The sequence below is a fragment of the Thunnus albacares genome, chromosome 21, assembly GCF_914725855.1.
Source record: "Thunnus albacares chromosome 21, fThuAlb1.1, whole genome shotgun sequence".
Classification (NCBI taxonomy): Eukaryota; Metazoa; Chordata; class Actinopteri; order Scombriformes; family Scombridae; genus Thunnus; species Thunnus albacares.
The window spans coordinates 4,152,759-4,165,623 of NC_058126.1; the positions used below are offsets into that span (position 1 = coordinate 4,152,759).

The 12,865-nt window shown below is 41.0% G+C and overlaps 1 protein-coding gene across 4 annotated transcripts in view; it reads left to right on the top strand.

The window, feature by feature from the left end:
* map7d2b (MAP7 domain containing 2b) overlaps positions 1 to 12,865 on the top strand; it is a 36,340-nt gene that overhangs the window by 5,534 nt on the left and 17,941 nt on the right. For all 4 annotated transcript variants that reach the window (XM_044340159.1, XM_044340160.1, XM_044340161.1 and 1 more), the window contains exons 4-5: positions 1,106 to 1,266; positions 8,777 to 8,927. In XM_044340159.1, the coding sequence (XP_044196094.1) occupies positions 1,106 to 1,266; positions 8,777 to 8,927 (312 nt within the window). The remainder of the gene's footprint in view (positions 1 to 1,105; positions 1,267 to 8,776; positions 8,928 to 12,865) is intronic.

Below are 12,865 nucleotides of genomic sequence, written 5' to 3' on the forward strand. Positions count from 1 at the left end.
TCTAACCCTAACTCTACCCCTAATCCTAACCCTAATTCTAACCCCTAACCCTAATTCTAACCCTAACTCTGCCCCTAACCCTAACTCTAACCCCTAACCCTAACTCTACCCCTAACCCTAACTCTAACCCCTAACCCTAACTCTACCCCTAACCCCTAACTCTACCCCTAACCCTAACCCTAACTCTAACCCCTGACGCTAACCCCTAACTCAAACCCCTAACCCTAACCTATAACCCTAATTCTAACCCCTAACCCTAACTCTAACCCCTAACCCTAATTCTAACCCCTAACCCTAACTCTAACCCCTAACCCTAACTCTAACCCCTAACCCTAACCCCTAACCCTAATTCTAACCCCTAACTCTAACCCTAACCCCTAACTCTAACCTCTAACCCTAACTCCTAACCCTAATTCTAACCCCTAACCATAACTCTAACCCCTAACTCTAACCCCTAACCCTACCCCCAATTCTAACCCCTAACCCTAACTCTAACCGCTAACCCTAATTCTAACCCCTAACTCTAACTCTAACCCCTAACTCTAACTCTAACCTCTAACCCCTAACCCTAATTCTAACCCCTAACTCTAACCCTAACTCTAACCCCTAACTCTAACCCCTAACCCTAACTCTAACCCCTAACCCTAACTCTAACCCCTAACCCTAACTCTAACCCCTAACTCAAACCCCTAACCCTAACCCCTAACCCTAATTCTAACCCCTAACCCTAACTCTAACCCCTAACCCTAATTCTAACCCCTAACTCTAACTCTAACCCCTAACCCTAATCCTAACCCCTAATCCTAACTCTAACCCCTAACCCTAATCCTAACTCTAACCCTAATCCTAACCCTAACCCTAACCCTTTGACACTAATTTTCTGTAAATCGACTAATCAATTAATCTACTAATTATGGCAGCTCTAAAGATAACTAGTTCCAGCTGTCTGACAAATGTAGAGGAGAAAAAAGTACAATATTATGTAACGTAAGAGAAGAAGAAACTCTCCCAAAACAGAAATACTCCAATAAAGTACCAGCAGCTCAAAAGTTACTGAAGAACTTTATTGTGTTTAGTTACATCTCGTCTGTACTTGTGTGTGCAGAGCTGGAGGTGGTGCTGCGGGATAAGGAGCGACGTGCTCAGCAGCAGCTGGAGCGCTGCAGCGAGGAGCGAGGGAGGAAGATGGAGGAGCAGAGGAAGAAGGAGAAGCGACGCAGGTCGGCGGCTGAGGAGAAGAGACGTCTGCAGCAAGAAGCAGAGAAGGTCAGAGGTCATGGCACGATAAAATTCACCTCGAATCATCTTCTCAAACATACTGAAATTATATTTTTACTCCTGCTGAGAAGCTTTTTAGTTGTCGGTTTGGATTCTTAGGACATTAATTGCAACTAGTTGACTGACATGAATACAGTACAAAATTAAAATCTGATTTATAGCAGGCAGCATCTGATCAAAGAAGAAGCAAACTAAAAGTCTGACAAAGCAGTTGTTGTCAACTTCTGGTACTTTGCAGTTTTCACTTCATGTTGCTACGGACAGAATTAGATCAGTACTAAAAAAAAGTATTGAAATGTGATACTCACCTCACTTTGTTAAAGCTCTCAAATCCAATTCCACTAAAATGGTAAATGGACTACATTTAATGGACGGCCTTTCTAGTCTTCTGACCACTCAGAGTGCTTTACGCTACACGCCAACATTCACACACACTGATGGTGCAGCCTTCAGGAGCAACTTCAGCATCTTTCCCAAGAACACTTTGATATGTGGACTGGAGGAGCTGGGGATCGAACCGCCGATCTTCTGATTAGTGGACGACCCGCTTTACCTCCTGAGCCATTGTTGCATCGCATTAAAACCCTCACAAATACATCCCCAACTTGTTTTATTAGTTTTTAATAACATAATAAATTACACATACATCAATGAATCAACTACAGCCTCTTCAATTCATATTTATGTATCCCTTCCTTCATCTCACCTCCCCATCCTTGAACAATGAATCCCTTCGTGTCTTTCTTGTTGTCGTGCGTAAACTTAAACCAATAAATATAACTCTTGTGTGAAGAAAAGCATCTTTTTCACCAGTGATCACTTCCCCTCTATCCCTTTTTCTCTCTCCGAGCTCTTTGCCGCTCGGTTTATTGACTCCACCCGTTAATGGAGTCAGTGTATTTCCAGCTGTTGTTAGGCTGAACCAGAGTTGAATAGAATAGCAAGTAATTAAAGCAGAAGCTCTAATGACTTTCTGTCAGCTGACCAATTGTGTGCATTCAACTGAAACATGAAAAGTTCGGCTGGTTTTCTCCATTTGACTTAAAGCTGCAGTGCATCAGGTCTGGATTTATTTTCCCCCCAGCTGAAGGTCATCTAAATCCTGTCCAAGTCATTCTGAAGGTTATTGTGTTCTTGTCAGAGCCAATTAGATGAGACAGCAGTGATTCACAATACAGTGGTATGAAAAAGTTTAGGCACCCCTGACAATTTCCATTATTTTCATTTATAAATCATTGAGTGTTTGGATCAGCAATTTCATTTTGATCAATCAAGTAACTGATGGACACAGCATTATGTCAGTAGTGAAATGAGGTTTATTGGATTAAGAGAAAATGTGCAATATGCATCAAAACAAAATTAGACAGGTGCATAAATTTGGGCACTCCAACAGAAAAATCACATGAATATTTAGTCAAGCCTCCTTTTGCAAAAATAACAGCCTCTAGACACTTCCTATAGCCTCTAATGAGTGTCTGAAGGTATTTTGGACCATTCCTCCTTACAAAACATCTCCAGTTAACTTAGGTTTGATGGTTGCCGAGCATGGACAGCGCGCTTTAAATCATCCCACAGATTTTCAATGATAATCAGGTCTGGGGACTGGGATGGCCATGACAGAACATTGTACTTGTTCCTCTGCATGAATGCCTGAGTAGATTTTGAGCAGTGTTTTGGGTCGTTGTCTTGTTGAAATATCCAGCCCCGGCGTAACTTCAACTTTGTGACTTACTCTTGAACATTATTCTCAAGAATCTGCTGATATTGAGTGGAATCCATGCGACCCTCAACTTTAACAAGATTCCCAGTATCGGCACTGGCCACACAGCCCCACAGCATGTTGGAACCTCCACCAAATTATACTGTGGGCAGCAAGTGTTTCTCTTGGAATGCTGTGTTCTTTCGCCGCCATGCATAACGCCCGTTGTTATGAACAAATAAGCTTTGTTTCATCAGTCCACAGGACCTTATTCCAAACTGAAGCTGGCTCGTCCAAATGTGCTTTTGCATACCTCAAGTGACTCTGTTTGTGGTGTGTGTGCAGAAAAGGCTTCTTCCGCATCACTCTCCCATAGAGCTTCTCCCTGTGCAAAGTGCGCTGAATTGTTGAACGATGCACAGTGACACCATCTGCAGCAAGATGATGTTGTAGGTCTTTGGAGGTGGTCTGTGGGTTGTCTTTGACCATTCTCACCATCCTTCGCCTTTGCCTCTCTGATATTTTTCTTGGCCTGCCACTTCTGGCCTTAACAAGAACCGTGCCTGTGGTCTTCCATTTCCTCATTATGTTGCTCACAGTGGAAACTGACAGCTGAAATCTCTGAGAAAGCTTTTTGTAGCCTTCCCCTAAACTATAATGTTGAACAGTCTTTGTTTTCAGGTCATTTGAGAGTTGTTTTAAGGCCCCCATGTTGCCACTCTTTAGAGGAGAGTCAAAGAGAAGAACAACTTGTAATTGGCCACCTTAAATACCTTTTCTCATGATTTGCACCTGGCTAAGAAGTTCAAGGCTTAATGATCTCACCAAACCAATTTTGTGTTCCAATTAATCAGTTCTAAGTAGTTACAGGTGTTCAAATCAACACAATGACAAGGGTGCCCAAATTTTTGCACAGTCTATTTTTCAACGTCTGATTTAATTTCATACAACTTAATATCGCTACACTAAAAATCTTTGTCTGGAAAATACCCCAGTACTCAGCTTTTATTAGAAAGTGAATGGCATGCCAATGTGATCATTTTCTGTGAAGACAGAGTAAATTATTATGCAGCCTCAGAGGGGTGCCTGAACTTTTTCATACCACGGTATGATGCAAAAGGAAGTTATATAGAAATGAACAAAGTTTAGCTCACAGCTGACACCACTACCTCGGCTTTACAGAGCTTTATAGTGAGTTTCAGCTCATTGTTTATCTGTCCGGCTGAAACTTTACTGTTCTGGTTCACTCTCAGCGTCTCTCATAGTGTCATTTTCAGAGAAAAAGCTGTAAAAAGCCACTTTACACTACCTGCTCAGCACCAAACAGACACAGTTAGCTGTAGACTAGCTGGTGAACATAATGGAGCATTTAGCAGCTAAAGAGCCTAGAACTAAACTAGAGTGAATATTGGACTTATATTCACCAGGTGGACAGAAACACGACTCCACATGAATGATAATATTGCTCTGTAACTGCTGGATGTCGAAATAAACTGTCTGCAAAAGACATATCAACTTAAAAGGTGATGACATGTCAGTGTTGTGTTCACTACTTGTTTCTGCTGCCCTCAAGGGGCCAAAAATCTGTTACTGCAGGTTTAAGCATTTGTGGAGAAAAATGTAGTAACACATTGCTATTTGTGAACAGACTTCTACGTTGAACTTGTGAAATTCTTTGGCTGTCCATCTGCAATTATTCAAAAAATTACAGAAGTAGATGCAGCAGAGAGAAATCAGAGCGAGGAGGAGAGAGAGCAGCATATGCTACTCCCTTATCACCAGCTCTGAAGTGCTGCTGAGCAACATCCTGTCTTTACAGCAGCAGGATCTGCTCATATTCGCTTGTTTTTTGTCAGGAAGTAGCCTTTAAATTTAAAAATAAGACTCATCACTTTGTTCTCTGTGAGTCATGAGTGGGCACCGCTTTGCTGAAAACAATTGACTCATCATTTTTTTTAGCATCCGACATAAATTACCTGCAGCGTTATCTGCAATAACCCTTTCATGTCGACCTAGAATATAAATCATAAGAACCCGTTGAAACGCTGAGCAGCACGTGAAGGGTTAACGAGCTCCAAGTCAGTGACAGTCTGGTCCAAAGAGGGGAGGGAGGGGTCACTGTCTATATTGATTTAAAAGCTGTGTTTGCATGCTAACAGCCCCCTCCCCCCCCCCTCCTGTCCACACACTCATATACATACATTTAATGACATAATGATCCGTCGGTCTCACGGGGCGATGACATCATCGGCAGCGTATCATGTGCCGTTTACTGGAACAGACAGTCGATGCTCACAGCGCTGTGACAAGCACATATTTCACCTCTGAAAAGGAAACAGAAATCTACACAATCAATATCAGAACAGGAGGTTTTCATAAAGAATTCATTTAGGATTTCAGTCTTTATTGTGAGCATTTACTGTAGTAAAGGTTAATGCTCGTTGCTTTCTTATAAAACTGTTTAAGTCAGAATTCTTTGTTCTTAGTCACAAATTAATCACAAAGCTCAAGCTGACGTCTTCAAATGTTTTATTTTGTCTGATCAACAGTCCAAAAATATTCATTTTATTCTTCTATTCACGATAGAAAACAGAGAAAAGCAGCAAATCCTCACATTGGAGAAGTTGCTTGTTGCTTGATAAATGACTTAAAACAATTAATCTGTTATCAAAATTGATTGTGATCAAACTAATAAATTGATGGGCTAATAGTTTCCAGTTGCAGAGACAGCGTGGACGTTATAGTTATTATACTGCACTGTACTATATGGTTGCACCACCAGGAGTGTGGGTTTATTATCATTATAGCCCCAAATAATTCAATTTTAGCACCTTTTTTTATGCTTTACGACTTTTTTTCCTTGCAATTTTTGAAATGAAATTCCAGTAACTGTCAGTGAAGGTTTCTTTGTTTGAAGGAGTCAGTGTTTGTTTGTTGTTCTCTTTGCTAAATTTATAGTCGGCAGTAGTTGTCAGCATCAATCAATCAAACTTTATTCGTAAAGCACCTTTGAGTGCAATTCAAAGTGCTTTACAAGCTGATAATATGACAGTACAAATGTATGATTAACAATTAAACAATTTGAGAATATGAAAAATAAAAACTAATAAAATAAAATAGAACAAAATAGAATAAGAGTAAAAAGATGAAATAGATAAAAGACAGTAACAAAAGGCTGCTACTAACAATTATTTTCATTCTTTTGATCATTTTTTTGAGTAACCAATTAATCGTTATGATATCATAATCATCTATAAAACCGTAGAAAATGGTCAAAAAATGTGCATTGTAATATCTTAGAGCTCAAAGTGAAATCATTAAAGATATTCTATCATGTAAGAGAAGGAAAAACAGCTATTTCTGAACCTGGAAACACCAAATGTTTAGTAGTTTTACCTAAAAAAAAATTACAACGGATCATCAAAATAGTTGCAGATTCATCTCCTGCCGATCAGATAAATGATTGACAGTTGCAGCTCTAGTTGTCCGATAGCTGATGTGCAGTGTTTGCTTTCTAGTTTTCTGTATTGTGTCACATTTTAAAGGCGTTATGCATATGTAGCGTCTCCATATGTCAGAGACATTTAACATTCTGGAAAAGTACCTCAGATGTAAATGAGCTCATTATGATTTAACTCATTTGTGATTAATGTTGTTTAATGCATGTCACTGCCCCTGATAAATAAAACAAACACCACATTAGATACAATCAACTATTCAGAATTCTCACTTTCATGCAGAAATACTACAGGGAGTTGTGAGAGGTTAAATTAGCATCCATGATATACTTAATTATACTTATATATCACTATTCTGTGCTATATTGGTTGTGTTTGTGTTGCACAGATTCTCTTAAAATCCTGAATCAGGACGCAGTGATCGACTCTGCTGCAGTCCGCTCGTCTCTGTTCTTCTGTGATCAATATCTACAGTATACCTATATCTCTTTGCACCTCTGGAAACCTACCGTTTCACTCCCTCACCTCACATTTCTGCTGCCTCCTTGTCTTCTTTTAAATCCTTCGTCTTGACTCCCCCCCTCCCTCCACCCACCTCATCCTTCCCCCTCCTCCACCTCCTCTCTCCACCCTCCTGCAGTTTGTACGTGACTCTGCATGCACCTTCAGCAAACGCCCCCCCACAATGCTGAGGTGGGGCATTTGCCATCTTTTATATATAAAGACAGAGCAGCATATCGGTTTTATGTAGTGCAATTACTGTATATACCACAGCTGGCTGCTTACAAACACATTAATGGTTGTTGGTTTAAAAAAAAAATTTTGGAAATAGAAAGCTGAGCCACATAAAAAGCAGGAAGAGAAAGACAGACAGAGTTATGTCTAATCCTAAAATACATCTTTCTTTCTCTTTTTTGACCCTGCAACAGCAAAATAATACCTGCATGTCATCATAGCTACCAATTACACATAAGGGAATAATACAATAATTAAGAAATCAGATATATTAAGCTATAAAATGTCTTGAATACTTCACTAAATATACAAAATATATGTCAAAGACAAAAGTAAACATCAAAACAAGGAGTCATTCACCTCATAAAATATGCAAATTGAGGTCCTGCAGAAGGTTAAACTCATATCTGTTGAGTTATTCTCAACCATTCACTTGAGTGCATGAAATCTGATTTTTATGCCACAAACTATTAATATGTAAATAAGTTTATTCACCAAAGAAAACGATGCAACTCAAACATTTGGAAAGTACACACAGTAAATATGCAAGTAAATAAAAGGTGAGACAGAACAGAGGAAATCATATTGTTTTACAAGCAAAAGGCTCAAACAGATGGAAAAATAATTGTCTATAAATCACATTTTGTTTTGTTGTTGTGAGCTGCATTTTTATTAGGGCGTCAGCTAAGGATTATTTTCATTATTGATCAATCTGCAGATTTTCAATAAGTCCATAAAGTGTTTGTTTACAAAATGCCATTTACAATTTCTCTGAGCCAATAGTGATGCCTTCATTTAACATGTTTTGTCTGACAAAGTGTCCAAAACCAAAATATATTCAATTTACTGTCATATATGACAAAGAAAAAACTGAAACCAGAGAGTATTTGGCGTTTTTTGCTTGAAAAATGACTAGATTGATACATTTCTTCCATTGATTGATTGACTTGAGCTCTTAAATGTATGTAAAGTATAAAAGGGGGAAAAGGACAGGAAGGTAAAGTGAAGCCAACAGAAAGAGACAGGAAATGGGAAGAAAAAAAGAGCACCAGAGATCAAACAAATGCAACCATTATCAATATCCAATCCACCCACTCAGTCTGTGTGTGTGTGTGTGTGTGTGATCATGCATGTGTGTGTATGTGGGGGTGGTGACGGGTTGCATTTTGTCCCCTCCCGTCTGACTAAAGTGCTCTCTGAGATAGACTCAGTCATTGGAGAGAGAGAGAGAGGGAGAGGTAGAGAGAGAGAGAGAGAGATCGAGGTAGAGAGAGAGAGGGAGGGTGGGGTGAATAACTGCGAGGTAGGAGAGAGAGCGAGAGAGGGACTCAGTGCTACCTAGAGGGAGCGGCAGACGGAGAGAGAGAGAGAGCTGCTGTATTATGTATCACTGAGTGACAGACGAGCGAGCGAGCGAGCAAGCGTTCGAGTGCCAGCAGACAGAGAAACAGACGAGTGTGAAGAGGACGGAGGGGCGAGGCCGCTGCGGTTGCATGCGGTAACCATGGCGCAGCCGTCTCCGAGCGCATCGCCGGGCATCCGTCGCCGTAGCGATGGTTCAGTGAGAGAGTGTCTTGTGTTCCCTGTTTCTGAACGGAACGAGCAGGAGAGGCTGGAGGCCCTGGTACGCCGGAGAGCAGGAGGCGCTGATAAGAGAGGAGGAGGAGGAGGAGGAGGAGGAGGAGGGGAGGCCCAGGACCACCTGGATAACAGGCCTAAACGGTGGACATGGGGAGGACCGCCTGATGGAGTGGAGGGTGAGTATGATGATGATGGGGTGGTGGTGGTGGTGGTGGGGGGTTTGTTGACGAGGTGATGGAGAGAAAGACGGGAAATGATCATGATGATGTCAGCGGAGGGTTGGTTTGAGATGTAGAACAGGGGAGAGCGTACGGGTTGGATGCTGGATGTTGATGGGGGCTGGGAGAGGAGGAGGAGGAGGAGGAGGAGGAGGAGGAGGAGGAGAGGTGTTTAGGGAGGAGGTCTGGAGGTCAGGGGGGGAAAAAGGATGAGGGGGGGGATGGTTGGATGGAAGGGTGGGGACAACAAAGCAGAGGAGGGCGGCGGTGGATAAAGATCAGGTGAAATGAGGATAAAGAGAGGAAGGAGAGGATGTGATGAAAAGGGCAGTGATGGAAAAGGGTGTGGAGGCTGCAATGCAGGAGCTGCTCAGCGCTTTGTCTCCAAATCTCATCAGGGTTACGAGACGCTGTGTGTGTGTGTGTGTGTGTGAGAGAGAGTGTGTGTTTACAGTCACGTATATCATCTGCGTGATCACACATATTAAAGTCCTGCTGTTAGCTGGTGGTTTTAGCTTGTAAATGTGCCACAGGTGTGTGTGTGCGTGTCTGTTTGTGTGTGTTGTTTTATTTCCGTGCTAGGAGGCAGGTCTAATTTCCAGAAAAGCAGGAGTTACACATCTAACCTTGAACACAACAAGGCCACGAACATAAACACAGACGGAGAGCGACATGAGGATGTTTACCGCGCCGACATCCGTCTTCTCCTATTTTACGCCTCTTTCTGCTTCACTCGTCGTCTTTTCTGAGATGATCTCTGCCGTCATGTCAGCCAGCAGGAGGCCAGAGCGCCACCAGCGAGGCTCCCAGATCCTGTGGTGCATTCATAACGCCATCAATTATTCACAGACAGTACCCATCAGCCCGATCCGTCCTGGCACTGACCCGGGATCGGGGTCCACCCAGCAGCTCGTTTGGCTCCTGCCCGGCTGACTGGCAGAGAGGCTGCTCTGGGATCTGTCGGACCCAGCAGAACAGCTCACTGCAGCAGAAACAGCAGCATCTCATCTTACAGCGCTCCACTCGATTAAAGGACAGAGACTCACTAAAGACGCAAAATGTGTGTGTATGTGTGCCTGCTGCGTATTTTCCTCTTTTCCGAAGGTAAAAGTCTGCACACTCACAGCTGCCTTTTCTCTGATTAATCTGACAGAAACAGATGCTCTGAACCGGGACTACAACACAACAGACTCATTCATGTTCACATGCTTTACGGTCTGAAAAACTGAAAGAAATATGGAGGCAATTGATCGGCCAATAACAAACTGACCTTCCAGGCTATAAATTTAGCAGCTACAGTATAAGAGGCTACTTCACCATGATAATAATGCAAATACAACAGGAAACTGAATACTGATGTACAAAGTTGATCAAGAAAGTGTTTCTGTTCACATCACCACCTGGTCATTATTACAGACTTTCTTCAAATACACAGAACTTTATCTTAAATTCTAGTGAAGATCACAAAGTTTCCAAAAATACCAAATATGTCAGGCTGAAGTTTGTATAAAATGAAGCACAAGACATCTAGAATATTTCAGTTTCTTATCATAAAACTTCAATAAAGAGCTGGAGCAAGATGATATAGAATATACAGTATATGATGCTGTCAGAGTGGAAAAGATGATTTTTTCCAGCCATAAAGCTACTTTAGGTTAAATACAAAGGAAGAGCTTGATGTTCAGGGGTTACACGGTGCCTTCAAGTGGTGTTTTAGTGTTTATGAGAAGAATTCAGTCATATGTTGGATTCAAAACTTTGTATGTTAAAGAGGAAAGAGGAAATTCTTTTTTCAGCAAAGCAACATAATAACACAAAATCATGAAAACATTAACACAATAAAAGCACACATAGACAATAAGAGCCAGTGTTATACATGCGAATGTCAGAACTTATAGACATTACCTTTTATTACTGCAAATTCTCAAATAGTTTATTAACCTCAACTGCAGAGACAAGCAGGCCTTTATTTGAAACACTTATATAGCAACTGGCCTTGTAAGCAGGATGGCTCTTGGGAGGACAGTGAATCACCATATTGGTACAGACTGAAATTTCTCAACTACTATTGGATGGATTTTCATGAAATTTTGTACAGACCTTCATTGTTCCCAGACAATGTATCATCCTGACTTTGGTGATGCCCTGACTTTTCATCTAGCGTCATCATCACGGCAAAATTTCAGTTTGTCCCATAAATTCTCAAGATGGGGTCGTACTAGAAAAGAAGGATTTTGTTCAACGTGTTGTCCGACCATGTTGGAAGTAGAGGCGTTCAGTACATGTACGAACAAATCTTTATCAACGAATCTTCAAAGTGAACAGAATGAATCATCATTTTCATGGACTGAATCTGTAGTTTCTAACAGTGGAGCTCCCCGCTGTTGTCAGCTTAGCAGCGAGTCACAGTATATTACTTCCTCCTCATACCATTGTCTGCGTGAATACTTGATTCTGATTGGGTGTCCATTAAATCCTGATAATGGACAACTACTAAGTAGGTCCAGTGAAACCGTGTCTGTTCACTGTTCTAATTCTCCTATTACTACAATGAGTGACTTCAACATTTCTTTTAACCCGTTTGAAGAATTTGACAACCTTGATGACTGAGATGCAGCTGAAGAAAGAGAAACTGAAAAGAAAAGGGAGAAACAGCACAAGGAGTTAACACCAGGATAGCTAGCTAGTCTTATTGTTAAACATACTGTTAAATTATATTTACTGTTCGTCAACTGTACACAGTATTATTGACTTTGAATCTTGCTAGCATAACGTTAGCTTTCTAGCTCATAGCTGAGCCAAAGGGTTCTATGAGCTGAGTGGACTAAAAATATCTCCTGTTGCCAAGTCGTATCTGAGGTTCTTCCTGTTTACTAGAGTAGTGAACAACGTTTCTGTTGCATAAGAACCTTATGGGATGTCAATGATTGTTCCAGGTATTAGTCAAACCCTCAAGTGTTACCAGGGAAACTGAGTTATTGCTTGTAAAAAAAAAACATTAGATTTTGATTGCAAAACGCATGAAAATATAAATTAATTGTCTTAATTTTTTCTTTAGCAAGTGACCATGGTATAAGCAGGATAATGAAATCCTGCAATTATCCCTTACTTAAGGCATATTGAAAGACCACAAAAGCTACAGAAACAACTATAATCTGATATCTTTGTTTGAAATAATAGGCTGCTGAGCTGTTCGACTTATGAAAAGTGCTCATATTGGTTGGTTTTATACTGAACTGAATGCGACAGCTTGGACTCAACAGACTGAACGTATTATTTAACTGAGGACAGAATCAGTGCTGGATATCAGGCCGTATGAACAGTAATGTGTTCAGTTACTGACATACATACTGTAGTGCATTTAAATAGTGATGCAACAGCTTAGCCAATGAAAAAAAGAGAACAAATCAGTGAGTATGAATCTTTGAAATGAAATTAATTACCAAAGTGATTTGTGGTTTCCACCCTTAATTGGAAGGCAGAATTGTGAGTCGCCGAGTGGCAGAAAGCCTGAATATTGGGATAAATATGGGGATAACATGGCACATTCATCGTGTTACACTTGGTTGTTGACAAAAAATGTCATATAATGAATGGAAAGGAGAGCTTGAGAGAGGACTTTAGAGCCTGCTTACTTTCTCACCTCTGCACTCCCGGCCAATCACAGTGTGAAGTTGGTGTGAATGACGATGATGGTTGTGGAAAGTTACAGAAATGGCCCTACGCAGCTCTCTCTATTGTCACGTTTGAAAGGTTTGACTTTGGGGTTTCCGAAGCTATTCTACCGTCCAACAAGCTCTTCTGGTGGAGTATACTGGCGCCTTTTATTCTTGTTATTGTCAACCACCTAACAACAGTATCCTGTACTAGACTTTATATGTTGAAAATATGCTTTT